Genomic DNA, 19,630 nt, shown 5'->3' with positions numbered 1-19,630 from the left:
CTTCAAGCCTTCAACCAGAGAACTTCTTTGCAGAGAACAGGGGCAAGCACAGAGATTCCCGGCTGCACATGAAAGCAAGACTGATAGTTGGCTTAGCCCTAAGCAAGACAAGTCAATCCCCTTCAGGCTTGGAAAATTTCACAGAAGAGGATGCAAAGAATGTAAGGCCTGAAAGATGAGGAAGGAGCTGTGAGGACTAAGGTGTCTTCCACCTAGCTCTTCAAAGCTTCCCCTAAAACCCTTCCTATGCTCTACTCTAGGCCTTCTAAGTGGTGTACATAGTAAAAAATAAATCAGTGTCCCCCCATTTCCTTCCAAGCATGACACGACCATGGCAATCATGACTGAGCGGCTGCTCTTCCTGACCCCGGCTGACTTGAAACTGGCCTGGCCTGTTTAGTTGTGGGAGCAGGTGGGGAGTACAGGATCCTACCAGTTATTCCCGAACTGTTTGGAAACTAACAGACTCTGGCAAAGGGCATAGGTACAATCTTCACTTTGTGCCCAGTCGTAAGTGAGCCCACCAGGCTCCAGGGGGAAATTCCAAACCCGTGGTCATCACATTGATGGCACAGCAAACACTCACGGGACAGCAGTGATCTAGGATGGATTTATAAGGAAGCAGGGCTGGAGAGAGAGAAGAAACGAGTGGAAGAGTAATAAGAATGCATTATATCCACGGGTGATTATCAAAACAATTTTATAAAAATCAAATGTATTCTTAAGATTTATTTATTTTATTATACGAGTGCTCTACATGCATGTCTGCATGATAGAAGGCAGCATCAGACAGAAGAGGCCATCAGATCCCTTTAATAGAGGTTTGTGAGCCACCGTGTAGTTGCTGAGAATTGAACCCAGGTCCTCTGGAAGGGCAGTCAGTGCTCTTAACTAATGAGCCACCTCTCCGGCCCCCCCAAATAAAATGTCTTAAACATGAAAGCAGAAGGGGCTTTGTGGAGGAGAAAGGGTGGGATAAGGGGCAATGAGTGAGTTAGATAAAATACTGCAGGTCTCTCACATGTGAATGTACACTTAAGAAAGAAAGAAGGGAGCTGGGCGTGGTGACGCACGCCTTTAATCCCAGCACTCGGGAGGCAAGAGGCAGGCGGATCTCTGAGTTCGAGGCCAGCCTGGTCTACAGAGTGAGTTCCAGGACAGCCGGGGTTATACAGAGAAACCCTGTCTCGGAAAAAAAAAAAAAAAAAAAAAAACTTAAAAAAAAAGAAAGAAAGAAGGGCCTGATTGGGCAAAGGGGAGACAGCAGGGAGTGTTGGAGGAGCTCTAAAACAATCAAAGGACAGTGGTGTGCATGCAAATAACATGCAAAGTGATGGGTTTCCATGTGACAACGGAAAGATCCTACAGCTGTGATCCACTCAGGGAAAACGTTAGCCTGAAGCGGCCTTGGCTTCCTTTTCTTCCAGTTGATTGCACCCCTGGCCAATGTGTCCACTGCCACCAACTGGGGCTGTGCAGTCAGACCCGAGGCTCTGGAAATTCAGAGATCTCGGAGTATCAGCACAACAGCCGAAATCCCTTGACCTAGAACCAAGAGCCGCAGGCCTTGGAAGCACCTAGAACCTACCGTGTCTCACCTCTGCATTGTCTTTCCTAGCCTTTTGGGCTCACAGTCATGTCACTTTCCTGAGCTTCCGCTGCATTAGGAAGCACCGGCAGAGCTGAGGATGTGAAGCAGTTGACCTAATTTGTGGGGTTTCTCATGACTGAGGGGAGACAGCTGAGATAATGATACTCAGATGGGCTCTCTGGGACAGTAAGCCAAAACAACCCCCTTCCTCCTGAGTTGTGTTTGGCCGTGGTGTTTTATCACAGCAACAGAAAAGCAATGCAGTCATGAAGACACTCTTCGAGATGAGGCCCACATTGAGATCTAGCATACTCATTCAGAAGCTCTAGAATATGTCCTTGCATTACAGCGTTCCTTAAAAAACGTGCTGGGCCATCAACATTCAATCAACAGACTTGTATGAAGGATGAACTGGATTCCTGCCAATGGCCAGGGAGAGAAAGAAGGCCTTAAAATAGCAGCGGATGCACAGGGGCACTCACTCTACAAAAAACTCCAAAGCAAGCACCGTCAGTGGATTCGGATCTTACAAACAAAACAGAAACTTAATGTAAGAAATATCATCAAACTATATTAACTTTAGGTCTCATTGTGACTAGTTTTTTTTTTTTTTGGTAATAAACTATTTTTATTCTCTTTAATTTAAAAACATTTAGTTTGAAATAGGCTATTAAGAATTATCAGACAAAATCGTAAGAAAACTTTCTAGATCCCTTGGAAAAAAAAAAAAACCATACTTATCTTTTGAGGCAGGCTACATCCCTGATACAAGATTACATCTTGCTATTTCTAAAATGTTTTTATTATTTAATTTTGATAGAAAAAAAAAAAAGCCCACAAGTTACAAACGAGCATGGGTTAATGTAGTTTACTTTCTGTTGCTTTCACTCTAGCTTTTGGCAAGATCTTAACTCTTAAGTCAAGAATGCAATGCTGTTTCAAATGTAAGCAATAATACTACTACACTAACAAAGTTTACTATTACCAGACTAAAGTTCCGATTTGAATCCACGTAGAAACAAAAGGTCATTCTATTTAATGAGCTTATAGATCATATAACTGGAAGGCAAATACAACATACTACTATATCAGTCAGTAGTCAAGCTGTTACTCTAATCTGAGGCACAGAACTCAGGATATACTCCAAAACAATACAAGTAGCACACCAACCTTCTTACGCTAAAGGTAAAGACTACTATTAGATGGCAGCTTCTCCCTTCAATTGCTGTATTCACTTTCCACAACCAAATGTTTCATTCCAGTTTTCATAAAGCTCCAAGTCTTTTGGAGATACAGTAGGTCGCACAGTTTTAAAAGCATTTTCAAAATCNATATAAGCTATTGGTCGAACTTGGTCTGGACTTATGGTAGCAATGTCAGCAGTGTGCAAGCTGCGAATAGGACCAAGAGAAGCCTCTCTGCAAAGCTGTGTCATATCTGCTCCAGAAAACCCATCAGACCGCTGCACTACCAGTTCAGTTTCTTCATCACTGAGACAACATTGCTCCTTAGACATGAGATTAACTACTATCTGTTTCCTGGCTGAAGCTTCTGGGAGAGGAATATAAAGTCTTTTCACCAATCTTCTCCAGGCAGCTTCATCAATCTCTTGGGGCTGATTTGTAGCTCCCACCACAAGAATCTGCTCTTCAGAAGATGTGGTTGCTCCATCTAACTGAACTAAAAATTCTGTTTTTATCCTTCTTGAAGATTCATGTTCACCATCTCCTCGTTGAGACAAGAAAGAATCAATTTCATCGATAAATATGACAGCTGGCTGCTGACACCTTGCAACAGCAAACAATGCACGGACCATTTTTTCTCCCTCACCTACCCACTTAGATGTCAATGACGAAGCAGAGATGCTGAAGAACGTTGCTCCAGACTGGCTAGCAATGCACTTGCCAATCGGAGTTTTACCAGTCCCTGGAGGGCCAAAGAGCAGAAGTCCTTTAGGGGGCCCTCGCAATCCAGTAAAGATATCTGGCCTCATCATGGGCCACACAACGATTTCCTTTATTGTGGCTTTGGCAAATTCTACTCCAGCAATATCGTCCCAATGTACTGGAGGCCCCTGTTCCATAATTTCATTCATAATAAGTTCAACCATCCTTGGCTCCACGTTCTTCAGACAATCATCAGTGAGGCATGCAGACCCTGCCCTACTAGGCTTGAGCTTCTCCTTTCCACTCTGCTCACTTCCATCTTGCTTATTCGATACAGGAGGAGCAAACTTTCCAAATATCCCTCTCGATCTCCCAGCTCCCAGAGACTTTTTCATAACACCATTAGAAGATTTAGATGTATGCTGGGATTGACGGCCCTTCTTTTTTTGATCTGCCCATAACTGTTCTTTTGCAGTTTTAAAGGTAGGCAGGCTGTTATCTTCCCTTTGGCCTCTGGCCTCTGTTTTACTAGGAGCCTTATTCAGTGTTGGATTGGAAAGCATGTCAATGGTGTCAGAGTCATTAAAAGCCTTCCTTTCTTGAGGATTTTCACAGCCAGAAGGAACACAAGACAGATTAGGTAAGAACCTATTTAGCCCTGTGCTGGTTTTAGGAAAGCTTTGAGTTTCCTTTTTGGTGTTTCCAAATAATGGTGTCATGTGAAATGTGGCAGTGGCTGACTCACCTAAAGATGTTGAGGAGGTGACACATGTCTTAGTGGTATTAGTTTCCTTAGGCAGCCAAGCACTCTGAAAAGGGGAACATCTCAGACTGCTTCCTGGAATGGCTTGGGTCTTATCTGTGTCATGAGCTGAACTGGATAATACGTCAGCCTCTTCAGAACCTCCACAAACACTAAGCTGAGGAACCTCAAAGATGGTGAGCTCTTTACACATGACGACTGATGCATCAGCAGGTTCCAACAGAGACTCTTTAAATTTCTTGCCAGCCTGCACCATCTCCTGTACACTACTCATTCTGAAAACATTATCTATTGACAATCCAGACTGCCACTTGTCACTGTCAGTCTGTTGAGATCCTGCCAAAGCAAAAATGCTCTCTGCATAGTTATTCAAGCCAGTTACAACATTGTGAGAATCAACAATTGCAGAGTATTTTTCTGTATACCTTTTGAACAGGTTGTTAGCAAAGACCTGAGAGATTTTGGAGTTGGCATATGCATACTGAATACGCAGTAGTAATGTACAGTACGCATCAGCCTTTTACTTTGGTGTACATATGCTGGATGTAACCACACAATAATTCTTCTGCCATTCATCCACCTGCACAGACCTAGAGCTGGATGTCTCCATGTCAAAGGCTTAGAGAGAACTCTGCTGATTATGACCAATGCCAGAAATCAAGGCCAAGTTCCAAGGTAGCACTATGTACTTTTCCAGGTACTGAATACTTCTCGGTGTTATCAGCACAGGCTGAGCACGACGGTTCCTAGGGATCCCAGGCTTCAGGTCCTCAGGTTCGGCAGCTTTGACCCATGAAGCCATTTCCCAGGCCTTGAATTCTGAATGCATAATCTGTTCTTTCAGCAGTGACTCTTGAGTATATCTCTTAAGCTATGGCTGTCTTCACCTGTGCTCCCTGCCGGGACGGCAGCCACCAAAAAGCTGTAACTAGTTTTATTTCACTACGGATACTTGATATGTAACAAATCCAAGAGGAGACACAGGGGTTTACAGTTGCGGTGCTCCATATAACAAGAAAATCCCTCCCACAAAGTTCCCATGATCTGATGGATGGGCCATAGTTTTGTGTAGTGCCCTAAAACCTATGGGAGTAGGCAGCTGGAAAAAGGGCAGCCCCAGAATATGGCTTTTGGGGGACGTGGTTGCAGTAGCTGCAGGAGCTATGGGACTGACTAGAAATTACCAGAAGTTCCTGTGTGGGCAAAGTGAAATTGTATAAGAATTCAAACATGAGCCATACCTTCTGCTGGAGACCTACATGAGGACATTGGAAGAAGGAAGGTTCTCTCTTCTTCACCTGTGTGCCTTGTGGGACTGAGCAACTACTAGATCCTTGAACTTCCATTCACAGCTGCTGTTGATCATTGTTGGAGAGTTGGACAACAGACCATAAGTCATCAACAAATTCCCTTACTATATAGAGACTACCCATAAGTTCTATGCCTCTAGAAAATCCTGACTAATACAGTGACAAAAACAGAAAAATCAAAGTATAGGAAGACATTGCTCAACCAACACCAGCACCAACAGTGTTCCTGTTCTATGCAAAGGAGGAAGAGGAGGAGGACAAAGAGTAGGAGGAGGAGAAGGACAAAGAGGAGGAGGAGGAGGACAAGGATGAGGAAGCAGTAAATATTAAGCTGTCGAGAGAAAACTTGGTTCTTAAATGTTTGTGCAAAAAGAAATAAAAACACAAATTATAATTTTATTGGGAACAAAAAACGAACGCCATCAATGGAGAGAAGAAAACCTATGGCGGCTGACAGACCCTGGTGTGTGTCATGTTGCTATTCCGATGCTCATGAACTCATATAGAAAGGCTATACATTCTACTCTTCTACCAGAGTAGAAGCTGTATTAAATCCACCAGCTCATGTTTCTTGAAAAGAAAACCAATGAGGTCTGGTCTAGGGTGATCCCTTTACATGCACTACTGAAGTACACACGTATGTATATTGCCGGTAAGGTTTACCACAACAACAGCACCACCAAGGATCTCAAGCTACTTCACATGTTTGCACAGTAAGGGGTATATAATTCACAAGCATCTGGGAAAGCTCTAGGTACAGCTTTTAGAACAGCAAATGCTTGAACTGTAGCCAGGTACTCAAAATCTGACACGTGATCCGGGCATTGTGTGCGTTCTGAGCAGACCGAAATGCTGCCTCTGTTTTGCCATTTTCACACCTCAGGGATTCTCAGGCTTATACTGCTTCAACTTGGTTAGATGTATTTAAAACAACTCTTCTACAAACTTCTTCATAGATGTTATGGTTTTCTAAGCTATCGGTCTCCCCTCAACTAGTTGGAACATCAAAATATAAAAACATAAGATTTACTTCATCTATGGATGTATTCTCCAATTAATCAGCATCCCATATGGGCATATGTTTTTCTCAACCTACTTTAAATAAGGGTTCAACCTCCCCTCTATCCCACCACCCACCAGAGGTGGTGGAAAAGGAAGTTTATTAGGACATAGGGGAAGTAGACCTGTTTAGAAATAGTTCTTTGGGGATGATTCCGATCTCCGTTGTTTTCAGTCCAGTCTACCAGCAAATACCAAACACAAACTAGCAGCTGCAGTTCATTCAGCAGACACCACTCATGAATAAGCAATGGCAGTTCAATATAGAAGAAACCGCTTGCCAACTGGCCCAAGTCTGTGGGCGCAACAAGAAGCCACAGGAGTTGGTGAGTCTCTATGAAGTCACCATACACCCACACACGAAGCTCAGTGTCTATGGTGTCACCACACACGAAGCTCAGCAACACAATGCAGAGTGAGCCAACACATGCATGTCATTAGTGAAAAATAGCAAGGTGGAGCCAACTGAACCAGTGCTCGAGCTCCTATTGTCCATGGGGTCATATTTCTATTCCTTCTAAACATCACACATCCTTTCACATCTCTGCTATAGCAAAACATCCTTTCACCTGTGTCTGCTTCAGTAAAACATCCTGTCACCTGTGTGCCCCAGCAGAACATCATTTTTTTTAAGTGACAGATCTTATCTTTTTTTTATTAGATATTAGATATTTTCTTCATTTACATTTCAAATGTTATCCCCAAAACCCCCTATGCCCTCCCCCCTGCCCTGCTCCCCAACCCACCCACTATGACTTCCTGGCCCTGACATTCCCCTATACTGGGGCATATGATCTTCGCAAGACCAAGGGCCTCTGCTCCCACTGTTGGCCGACTAGGCCATCCTCTGCTACATATACAACTACAGACACAGCTCTGGGGGTACTGGTTAGTTCATATTGTTGTTCCTCCTATAGGGCTGCAGATCCCTTTAGCTCCTTGGGTACTTTCTCTAGCTCCTGCATTGGGGGCCCTGTGTTCCATCCAATAGATGACTGTGAGCATCCACTTCTGTATTTGCCAGGCACTGGCATAGCCTCACAACAGAGAGCTATATCAGGGGCAGAACATCATTTGACACAACCGATTTTCCGAAGAAACCAGAAGTTTCCACTTCAGTTCCTACTTTATATGAAGCAGGATTTTGAAGTTTCCCAGAATTTCTGCTTGGGCTTGGCATGAGAGCCATTGCAGCAGGGTTTGGAACCACCTTAGTGGAATAAGGTGTCATGATATACATAGTTTGTAAATGGCAAGCCTTATTTCCTATTAAAACCATTATATTATAGACATTATGTAAACTATAGAAATAACAAATAACCTTTTCGCTTTAGAAAATATAAACACGGGCTGGTGAAATAGCTCAGTGGGTAAGAGCATTTACTGCTCTTCTGAAGGTCCTGAGTTCAAATCCCAGCAACCACATGGTGGCTCACAACCACCCGTAATGAGATCTGACATCCTCTTCTGGTGCGTTTAAAGTCAGTTACAGTGTACTTATAAATACTTATAAATAAGTGTACTTATAAATAAATCTTTGGGCCGGAGTAAGCAGGGACTGAGCAAGCTGGTTGACTGAGCGAGCAGAGATCCTAAAAATTCAATTCCCAACAACCACATGAAAGCTCACAACCATCTGTACAGCTACAGTGTACTCACATAAATAAATAAATCTTTAAAAAGGAAAAAGAAAATATAAACAATGTACTTTCCAGCTTATTTTTTAAAAAATGGTTAAATGCGACTTGCATGTTTTAGTAATTTAAACATTGGCATGTTTTTAGCGTTGATGACAATGTGAGATATATGAGAACCACTCAGGGGCTGGTGACCCAGGACAGTAGTGAAGTGTTTGCTTCTCAGGTATGTGGCCCTCATTCAGTCTCCAGCTACCAAGTAATCTCATTTCATAGCAAATAGAACCCAATTATGAATTTTAATGATGGGTTTCATAAGACAGCAACTAGAAACAGAACTTAACTTAGACCAGTTTTTTTTTTGTTTTTTTTTTTGTTTTTTTTGTTTTTATGTTTCAGATGCTAAATGTTTAGTTCAAAGTGAAGCAAGCTAATATTGGGAGGGGATGTTTATATTCTCATAGTCTGAAACAGAGGTGCAAAACCAGGATTCTACAACACAGAGACATCATCCTTATGTGTTCGGTTGCGACATTATTCAGAGGCTGTATAATTAGTCTTGTTTTTTGTGTAAGTGACACACCCACTGTATAGAACATCTCTCTCTATATGTCCTTTGTCAATGCAAAAACACTACTCTCACCTGACAGGGAATATACGTAGTTAATTCTGGAATCACACAGGAGTGGCCACACTCTAGAAACAATGACTCAGTTTTCTCAGACACAGTGTTCCAATATAAAAAATCTCATGACATTTTATAACTAGAGAAGAAATTCATGTCACAGGTCAAGGCACTTTCCAACAACAGTGGTGGACACATGAGGCAGATGGGTGAAAGCATTTCAGATAATAAATGCTGACATTTTTAACCTGTTGCTTGGTAGAAACTAGAAGTTTCTTAAATTAATATATTCTGAAAGGTTTTAGTGACAGGCACAGAAATGCTTAGTCAGAAACAGATGGAAATAAACAGTAGTAAAGGCTGCTAAACACACCCCCAAGGTAATTTAGCTTGAATTTGCAACATATCAGTTTTCTACAATCATGAATCAGGCAATAGAATTTATAGAATGTTTACCATGAGTATAGTGTTTCTCTGAGAAGCTGACCTTGAAAGCTTCTCTGCTTGTAATGAAAGAGTCAATAATAGCTAATATCTAATCCTCAAAAAAAGGTAGAATTACACTCACTGTTGGTATGTGCTGTGTGCAAAGTGTCATTTGTTTGATGCAAGCAGAGATCAATAATTGATCAGTGGTAAATGAGTGGTTAGGATAAATCTGCTTCACAAACTCCATCAGTACCACCTGCATCATCAACCAAGCTTAGACCAGTTTTTATGGGTTACTCTGTTATGCCCAGAAATAACCTAATTTCAGGTATTAAAGTAAAATTGCAACAACAATGACCAGATTTGTGCCTCCTGCAAGAATGGTGTTTTGTGCTAATAAAAGCCATGCAGGTCATGTAAGTCTTTCTGAAACCTCAGCATCTGTAGAACAATGGAAGGAAAAATGAACCTTAACCCTACCAGAAGAAACCCCTATTCATGACAGGTTCTTTAAAGTATATATATATATATATATATATATATATATATATATATATATATACTTTATATATGTTAGTACACTGTTGCTGTCATCAGACACACCAGAAGAGGGCATCAGACCCCATTACAAATAGTTGTAAGCCACCATCTGTGGTTGCTGGGAATTGAACTCAGGACCTCTGGAAGAGCAATCAGTGCTCTTAACCACTGAACCATCTCTCCAGTCCAAGGACAGGTCCATCTTAAAGAGCTCCACTAAAGCAAGTCCAGGGCCACTGTACTGGATAATTTTATGTCAACTTGACACAAGCTAAAGTCATTCAAGAGGAAGGAGCCTCGATTGAGAAAATGCCTCTGTAAAATGGGTTGTAGACAAAGCCTATAAGGCATTTTTTAAAACTGGTAATGAAGGGCCCAGCCCACTGTGGGTGGTGCCAGCCCTGGACTGGTGATCCTGGTTTCTATAAAAAAAAAAAAATATCAGGCTAAGGAGGCCATGGAGAGCAGAACAGTAAGCAGCACCCTCCACGGCCTCTGCATCAGCTCCTGCCTCCAGGTTCCTGCCCTGTGTGAGTTCCTGTCCTGACCTCCTTCGGTGATGAACAGTGATGTGAAAGCTGAATCAAAGCCTTTCTTCCCTGTGGTGGTTTGAATAGGTTCGTCCTCCCATAGAATCATGTATTTGAATGCTTGACCCCCAGGGAGTGACACTATTATGAGGAATGGCCTTATTGGAGGGAGTGTGTCACTGTGAAGGTGGGAAATGAGGATCCCTATGCTCAAGCTATGTGTAGAAGACAGTCCCTATTCTGCTGCCTTCAGATCAGACGGAGAACTCTTGGTTCCTCCAGTGCCAGGTCTGTCTGCCTGCTGCCATGCTTCCTGCCATGATGACAATGGACTGAACACTGAAACTGTATGCCAACCCCAATTAAATGTTTTCCTTTATAAGAGTTGCCTTGGTTACTTCACAGCAATAAGACCCAACTAAGTTGTTCTGGACATGATGTTTCATCACAGCAACAGGAACCCTAAGACACCAGAAAAGGAACAAACACTGGTCCTGTCTCCTACATGAACTGGCTCAACACAAAATCACATTGTAAATGATTGTGCTACCAGGGTTCTTTGGAGATATACTTAAAACACGTCATGAAAATTCCTAGTGGGCAGAGGATGAGTTCATACAGTTGTAGGAAGGCAGAAGAGGCCCAAGACAGAAACACTTATTCATATGTCAAGTAGACTGGCTGGTAAGAGATTGGATGAATGGATTTATGTCCTCTACAGGCCCGTCTTTTGAGTGCTTGGTCTACTGCTTATAATGCGTTTTTGAAGGCTATAGAGTCTTTAAGAGCATGGGGTCTGCTACTAGATAAGGTGGCATCTTTTGGGGCTTTCCCATTCCCTCCCTGGTAGCACTGCCTTGTACACTTTGCCTTCTGTCTGCTACCATATGAGCAGCCTTTGTGCCACATGTTATCAATGCTATAGACAACCGCTCCATCACACCTTCCTCTCATCATGGACTTCATCAACCTTTTCCTTCCTTAAAGTTGCTTTTCAGGCAGTACCACTGACACAAACATGATTCATAGAAAATAGGCAACAAACTCTGAAAAATAGGCAGCTAGAGGAAGCTGTAGAAACACCAACCAAAGCACATTGTACCCAAAGGTCAGTCTAGTTGGAGATTAATTCAAAGAATGCTCTGTAACCCACTAGGCAAGCAGTCCACTTATATGCTTTGCCACTTAAGAAATCCATCCCAGGAGGCCAACCTGGTCTACAAAGAGTTCCAGGACAGCCAGGGCTATACAGAGAAAAAAAACAATAGGACAGCCAGGGTTATACAGAGAAACCCTGTCTTGAAAAAAAACAATAAATAAATAAATAAGAAATCCATCCCAGAAGCCTTTAACTGAGTAGACTTCCTATGAACTAGTCAACAGTGTAATATTTAAGTCCTCCAATAAGATTAGCATCCTGTCATCAGGGTAAACTATCTTTTATCATGGCAAGGCAATAACATCTAACTTTCCACCCTGAAGAGCATTCATCCTAGTGTGGTGGATACTCATTAAATAGAAAGTTAACATTCTATGCCTCTGTATTCAGAACACCCAGTTTACCACATAGAATTCCATCTGTTTCACCTGAACAAGCAACCAACTAAGATTTCAAGAGGAGCACTGGAACAGGCTATCCTGCTTTTATCATACGTCCTGGCACTATTGGATGAATTATCTGAAATTCTCAGCAACAGCATTCGCTTGAAGTGCATAATGGAGGATGCCATGCGGACACCAAATGCCAACATGAAGTTAGTTCCTCTTCAAGGCAGGACATGGCACTTAATAGGGAGGCAGCTTTTGGCCTCCAGGTGTCACTTCATGAGTAGAAACCTCAGCCACCCTGACACAGGACAGATGCAGTTGAAGCTATTTGCTATGGAGCACACTGCTAGTCTCATGTCCTTGTCTGACATCTATCCAACTCCGGCTCTTCCTCACTATAGGCCTGTGCCTCGGATCCTCTACCAGCTTTCTTCAAATCTTGACTCATCATCTTCTTGAAAGACATCTCGACCACAGCCACCACTAGGGACCAGAGCCCTAGTCTGTGTTGTCCAGATGGGACAGGAAGTCAGGCTCCTGAAGTTCTCTCTGTAGACTATCTCATTTGTTACAGAGGGGAGAGAACACCCACTAATCCACACTGGATGGTTTATGGTCTTAATAATGTCAACTTGACACAATTAGAGCACCTGATTGAAGAACTACCCTGATTGCTGTCATTGATTAGGGAAGACCCTCCCACTAGATGTGGGTACCATCTTCCTTCTGGTAGCAGTCCAGATAAAGGATATGGCAGAAGATACACCTTGCCTTCCCTCTTCCTTCTGAGATGATTCACCCTCAGAACCAGCATTTCCAGGCTTCCATTGTAGACTGAGGAATTAAAGGTTTCTCTAAGAACCTTTTGGGTTCCCTGAACCAGATTAGGACTTCTGGGGTATTCAGCTTCATGGACTCCCCAGTGAGTGACAGCTACCCTGGGAATACTCCAAATGTACCCACAGCATCAAGGATCCAGCAACTTCTGGGGTCTCAGCTTCTCAGGTGAGATTTAGCCACTGTTGCGATTTTGATGCCAACTGACCAACTTAATCCTTGTGTATTGTGTCTAATCATCCCATTGTTTCTGCTCATCTAGAGAATCCTAACACAAACTTAGTGAGTGCACCCAAATTGCAGCACCAGTTTTGAAATATCATTATAGAAGTCTATTTCCCTATCAGTGGGAAAGTATTTGGACACAGCTAGTGTTAACTATCAACTTGACAATGTAGAATCAGCTAGGAAATAAATTCCTAGGCAGACTTGTGGGAGATTATATAGGTCAAGACCGACCTTTAAGAATGTCTAAGGTATTATATCTTCATTACACTAATTAGTGTAGGAAAACTATCTTAACCGCAGGCAGTGCAGTTTCCTCGGAGTGGGTCTCTAGGCTTGGCGTCCTGGATTTGTCAAAACAGAGAACAGCCGAGCATAGGCAAGCACACATGCATGAATCTGCTTGAGTATAGATGTATATGACCAGCTTCATCAGTCAAGCTCCTGCTTCTGCCATTTCCTGCTAGCCTGAACTGTGAGGTGAATAAGACCTCTCCTCTTCCCCCTTAAGTTGCTTTCGTCTGAGTAATTTGTTATAGTGCCAGGAAATAAAGACTAACCACAGAAGTCGCTTCCTCCCATATCTTTAGTCAGTAACTCCACAGCTGTGTGCCCTCCATCACACGAACTTGGAGTGAGTCTAGTGGTTCTTGTTCTTCTGGGTGCTTGTCAGGTCACCTGAACTTTTGTCAAGAGCAGAAACTGTTCTTATTGCAGAGAAGGCAAGAAATACAAGACCCGTGACTTTCTTAGCCTCCTGTAGGTAATCCAAGTTGCTACTTCAAACAGTCAAGGACGACTGAATCTTAAAGACTAAGCTTTCAAATACAAGCTATACCCAGTGTCACCTCTTCCTAAACGAAGAGAGCCTGTTCCAGATACTCCACTGCAAAAGTGGAAGCCGTAGCATTAACCTAAGTACCCTTTTTTTTTTTTTTTATTTTCTTTATTTACATTTCAAATGCTATCCCGAAAGATTCCCATACCCCTCCCCCCATAACCTAAGTACCCTTAGGGGGGCTTCCCACTCATGCCCTGGAGATCAGAAGATCCTGGCAATGAACCAATTGGCAGCTTCAGGATGCTGCCCTATAAGAAAGCTGACAGAACACAATTTCCCTGATGCTTCAAAAAAAATATGATAAAGCCATCACAGTGTCTAATCAAGAATACAGTTTCCAAACTCCAGACATCACTAATAAACTGTAGATCACTTCAGCCATCAACTGACTGTGTATAATTATCCTAGTCCTGGTGGTGGGCCAATGCACAAAGTTGAGGGGCCTCAACCACAGAGCAGGGCCACTCCCTTCTGAGGACTTGTCCATAGACAGATCCACCCCTGAATCTTCCATCTGTTGTGGTTTAAATAAAGTGTCCCTCATTTTCGCATCCCCAGTTATTTGCTATTTGGGTATATTTGAAGATGTGTTCTTTGAGTTGAAAGACTCCCACCATTCTGAGTGAGCACTGTTTCCTGCCTGCAGCCTGAGATGTGTGCTTTCAGCTGCTGCTCAAACAGCCTGCTGCCGCCACTCCTCAAATTCTTGGCCACAGTTTAACAGGTGAAGAGGATTTTCCAAAATGAGAGGCAAGAACGGCCAGACCAGTCCACAACCTGAAGTCTGGGATCATCAGTCTAGTGTAGTCTTAGCAGCAGTCTGTTCTAGTGAGTAAGTCCCCTGGCCAGAATCATAGCCAAGTGCTCCCCACTATCTGAATAATGGATACAAGCCTTAGCTTCAGTCAGCCTCTTTCCGTGTGTCGTCTGATGGAGGAACTGAAGATACCCTAGCACATCTCCCCTCTGCCAAGACAGTTAGCTTCTCCAGTATGCCATCTTCTGATATAGGGAGATATTCTTAGTTGTCATCAAATCTGGAAGTTAGCATCAAGATAGACCCACTAAACCCCTGCATTACACAACACGTTGCTAGGGGAAAATTATGCAGCTTTCTGGCAAGTATTACTGAAGCTAAGTAACAGAATCAGGGATCATACATAAAGTCAGAAAAACTCTGTGTTTGCTAGGAACCTTGGGATTAAGAAATTCCTCCAAGCCATACACTATGATAAATAAGGTCATCCCAATCAGAATCCAGTGGTGAGTTCACCAAGAAGGCACTCAGCTTCCCCAAGACCCTAATGCATACCACTGATGCCTTCAAGGGCATATACATAGGTATAAAGGTTGGGAATAGCTATGATATTACTCTTGCTTCCAATGGAGACCACTATGCACCATCCTGAAGTCAATCATGGAACCGACTAGCCCATCTCCTGCAGGGTTAAGTACTAAGTCTGACCTCAGGACCCTAATCTTCTGGGTGTCTGCCCTTTCTGGGCTCCACTTTGTGCTTATTCATGTTCCTTCCTCAGTTAGCAGCAGACTGGGACTAACCAGGCCCCTCCAAACGGCGAGTTCAAACCCCAATCTCTGGGAGACTCCCTTATGCTTTCCTTTCACCTCTGTGCTCCAGAATGTTTTCTTATATGTGGAGCAACATCAAGAGCAGCTCTTAGCCCTGACCCCTCAAGTCAACTCCACATGACTGGGGTTCTGTCAACTAGGCAAGCTGGCTGTGCTTCCCCAGCAGAAAGTGCCCCCCCCCCAAATAGAATGTTATCCATCAATCTGGCCCCAGGTCATGAGCATCACTGGTTGAAGAGACCTGTCTACACAAATTCAGGAAAGATGACTCTTCATGCCTGAGGAGGCTTAATTTCACTGCATGCTAAGCAAAGCTACCTCCAGGAGCGACAGTTCTCTGTGCTATTCTGGATCACAGCCTACCATGAAGCTACCACTATGTCCACGCAGCTGTTACAAACGTTAGGCACACTGCTTTCTGGAAGAAGCAGTCACAGCCTCGATTAGCACGTCTTGACCTTCCACCGTGGAGAATGTCAGTCCCAGGATCTACTTGGTTTCTAACCTTTGCTGTTCTCATCAGTTGGAAACGTAACCTACCTTCAAATATAGCACCTGTATAGCAAGCCTCACAGGGGAAGCATTCCATATTTGCCTGGCAAGAAGCTAAGATGGGCCATGTACCCTCTACCCGCTGAGAATCATCTCCCAAAGCCATCCCTGCCCATCTGAAGTCACAGGAAATTTCCAAACCTCACCATGTGTCATTAGTTTTAAAATGTCAACGTGAAACAACCCAGAGTCAACTGAAGAGTGCTTCGCTCGGGAGAAATTGAGATCAAATTGGCCTGTGAGTGTGTCTGTGGGAACTGCTAACTGATGTAGGGAGATCCAGCCCATTTTGAGACACCATTCTCCAAGCAGAGGCCCTGAACTACATTAGGACTGGAGAGAGTCGGAGAGAGAGCAAGTGGAATGACATATGGAAGGTCCTATCCCAGGCCTTATCATGCATGCATACAAAACCAATCCTTACTACAGAAGCGCAATGCCTTTAGTTCTGGGATAGGTTCTGGAACCTGTATGAGCTTGAAAGGTAAGCTTATTAGGGCTTGTTAGGTCAGAGTGATCGGTTGCTTTGTTTGCAGTGGGTATGTCTATCTCATGCAGGTAGCACGTTCTCAGGCTGCTAAGCCATCCCTGAAAATGACACGTCCACTCATGAGGACACTGCTAAGAAACGAATTTGCTTGCTTAGTGCACATCCTCTTACCTGGGGAGATGGGGGCTGAGTGAAGTGTTGGGGCTCCTGTGAGCTCTGTCAATGGTGGGTTACCTCATCTCACAAGAATGGTCACCTGTTTCAGAGCTATTCTAGCTTTGTATGAGGATTGTCTTTCATGCAAAAATTCCTAGAGGAAAGTGACACAAATGCAAGCTAGAGACCATCCTTAAGACTGCCTGCTGGGAAGCTAAGTGGGATTCCTTTGGCACCACCTGGTGGCCAAGACACAGCACAGCAGAATGTCCCCTCCCCTGGGGGGGGGGGACAATGGCCTATGTCACTCCAATGGCATACATCACTCCAGTGTTGAACAAGGGAGCTCAATTTGTGTCAGGTGGTGTGGAGGTTTGGGGAGGCAGTCTCTTGCCTATGTGTATCAAAGGAGCCCGGCCCTGGCCTCTGAAATCAGACAAAGTCGAGATAAAAGACAAGGGCAAGACAACCTTGCAAAGAGTCACTAAAACCCTAGGGCTCTTCTCCTAGAAAAATACATATGAACACGCCCTTGGGAGAAGCCTGAAGGTGGACTGACCCTAACAACATAGGCTGTACACAGCTGCTTAGATATTCCTCATACTAGTCACTAGACCTTTGCTTGGTATCAGAAAACATCGATTGTTCCGTTATTCAAGATCGAACCATTCACCACCTGGGTCAGCCTGTAGAACGCTTTCTATCAGAAGACATGCCAGCAAGTCAAGGTGTGTTGCTCTCTTCCCATGCACGTGTCTTCAAGGGCGCCTCACAAGTCAAAACTCACACTGCTACTTGAAAACCGAGAGCAGCAAAGTATTGCTTTCCATAGGCTCATTCCTTCGCTTAGCAGAGAGAGACAGAAGTTGGTCAGCTGGGACTAAAGGCACAGCACGTGCTCCCCAAGGTGCTCCCAATACAGTCTTGGTGAAGAGCATATAGCGCCGACAACAGAAAAGGACAGTGGGGTTCTGGGTTTTCCAAGGATGGCTTCAACTTGTTTTTTTTTTTTTTATAAAGCAGTCAGATAACCTACCAAGCCAGATATGGTGATTTTGTCAGACCTACCACCCCGTGCCAAGGAATAAATGAAATCTACAGACAAGGTTTCAATGCTTAGAGTATTCACCGCGCATACACGACTCATACACTTTTTATCCTCCAGCTTCACTCTTGCCAGGTCTGTTTCTGAACTCCCTTGTCAGGAGATGGCCTGTTCGAACCCAGGAAAACTTAGTGAGTCCATAAATGATAGTTCTGCCCAACCATACATACGTTCCAAAGGACTATAGCCTGACTGCAGAATCCCGGAGGACCAGCCGGTGGGGGCGCTAGTGCCAAGTTATCCATGGACCGCACTGTTAGGCCTCCCCATCTATTCATGGAAGGGTCTGAATCTTTCCAGTCTCTACTACAACACGCCAGTCTGTACTAGGACCCTCAACCCAAGGATGGCATTTCTGTGGTCAGGTTTAAGAGGCAGGACTTCTATAAGGCAGGTACTGATTTGGAAGTGATTTACACAGCAGACCAGCTATGTGTCCTATGGAAAGCATTGTCAGGAAAGCCTCCAGGCTTCGGGATGAAATCTGCTCACAGTGATGGGAAACCCCCTATACTGAGTCCTAAGAGAGGGAAGGGGCACATTCTTGGGCCACAGCAACCATCCCTATTCTTGGGCCAATCCCTGCACACCAAACTAGCAACCCCAAAGGGACCTTCACCTAAGCACACCCTATCTTACAGGACAAGCAAAAGAACATGGCTTCCCTTCCAGGTGTCCCCTTGTAGTTCCGTTGGACTATCCAAGGACGATTAGGTGACAAGTACCTACCAACACCGTAAAGTTCTATTTTGGTGTCGTAGGCATCCTGGCACCCAGCTAGCCTGGAGATTGTGGAATGCTCTTAGGTCCTAGACACTGAGATGAAAGGGAACACCTTTGTCTTCACCCAGCGATACGTTCTCTGTTGCTGGTCTGGCAGAGCTATACTTATGGCATGACTTTGACCAGGGAGGGAGAGAACTCACCAAGTTCACAATGTTACCTACATGGCAAAGAAGCACATTGGGAGTTCAGACTCCTGGACTGTCCCACTTCCACAAGGAGCACTCTAACCCTACAAGAGGAGTTGAGCCTCGGCCCTCCTCTCAACTCCATAAGACTACTCTGAAAACACTTTCAGTGTGTGCATTTCTGCAGTGCTGGCTAGAAGTAAAGCCATTTCTTTTCTTTTTTTCCCCAACATATTTTTATTCACTTCCTAGTTCTTCCCTGTCCTCTCCCCACTTTTGTTAACTTCCTCCCAGCAAAAAATAAAAAAAATAAAAAAAAATTAAAAGTTCAGTTTGTGATACCTAGGGCATGGTCAGATTCTCAGTGGCTCATCCCCTAAATGGAGCGGAGTCCTTCCCCTCTGTCTTAGTTGGGATTTCATCGATGTAAAGGGACCGCAAAGTAAAACATATCATTGGAGCCGGCTTAGAGTTTCAGAGGCTCAGTCCATTATCATCATAGTGGGAAGCATCACAGTATGCAGGCAGACATGGTGCTGGAGGAAGAGCTGAGAGTTCTATATCTTGATCTGAATGGAGTCAGGAGGAGACAGTCTTCAGTCTTCTGCAAGCAGCCAGGAAGAGGGTCTCATTTCACACTGGGTGGAGCCTGAGCATAAGAGCCTCAAAGTCCACGCCCACCATGACATACTTCCTCCAACAAGGCCACACCTCCTGTCGTAGTCAGGGTTTCTATTCCTGGACAAAACATCATGACCAAGATGCAAGTTGGGGAGGAAAGGGTTTATTTGGCTTACACTTCCATACTGTTGTTCATCACCAAGGAAGTCAGGACTGGAACTCAAACAGGTCAGGAAGTAGGAGCTGATGCAGAGGCCATGGAGGGATGTTCTTTACTGGCTTGCTTCCACTGGCTTGCTCAGCCTGCTCTCTTATAGAACCCAAGTCTACCAGCCCAGAGATGGCACCACCCACAAGGGGACCTCCCCCCTTGATCACTAATTG

General features: G+C 44.0%; 1 protein-coding gene across 1 annotated transcript; it reads right to left on the bottom strand.

The window, feature by feature from the left end:
- Window positions 1-2,770: 2,770 nt before the first annotated feature.
- Window positions 2,771-4,850, bottom strand: LOC110330721 (fidgetin-like protein 1). The gene is given in 1 exon segment (XM_021211004.2): window positions 2,771-4,850. A coding segment is annotated over 1 exon segment (2,028 nt). The 3' UTR covers window positions 2,771-2,822.
- Between the last annotated feature and the right edge of the window lie 14,780 nt (window positions 4,851-19,630).

Source organism: Mus pahari, chromosome 13 (genome assembly GCF_900095145.1).
Source record: "Mus pahari chromosome 13, PAHARI_EIJ_v1.1, whole genome shotgun sequence".
In the NCBI taxonomy this organism is placed as follows: domain Eukaryota; kingdom Metazoa; phylum Chordata; class Mammalia; order Rodentia; family Muridae; genus Mus; species Mus pahari.
The sequence above is the reverse complement of the archived record's forward strand: the minus strand, read 5'-3'. Positions and strand labels throughout refer to the sequence as shown.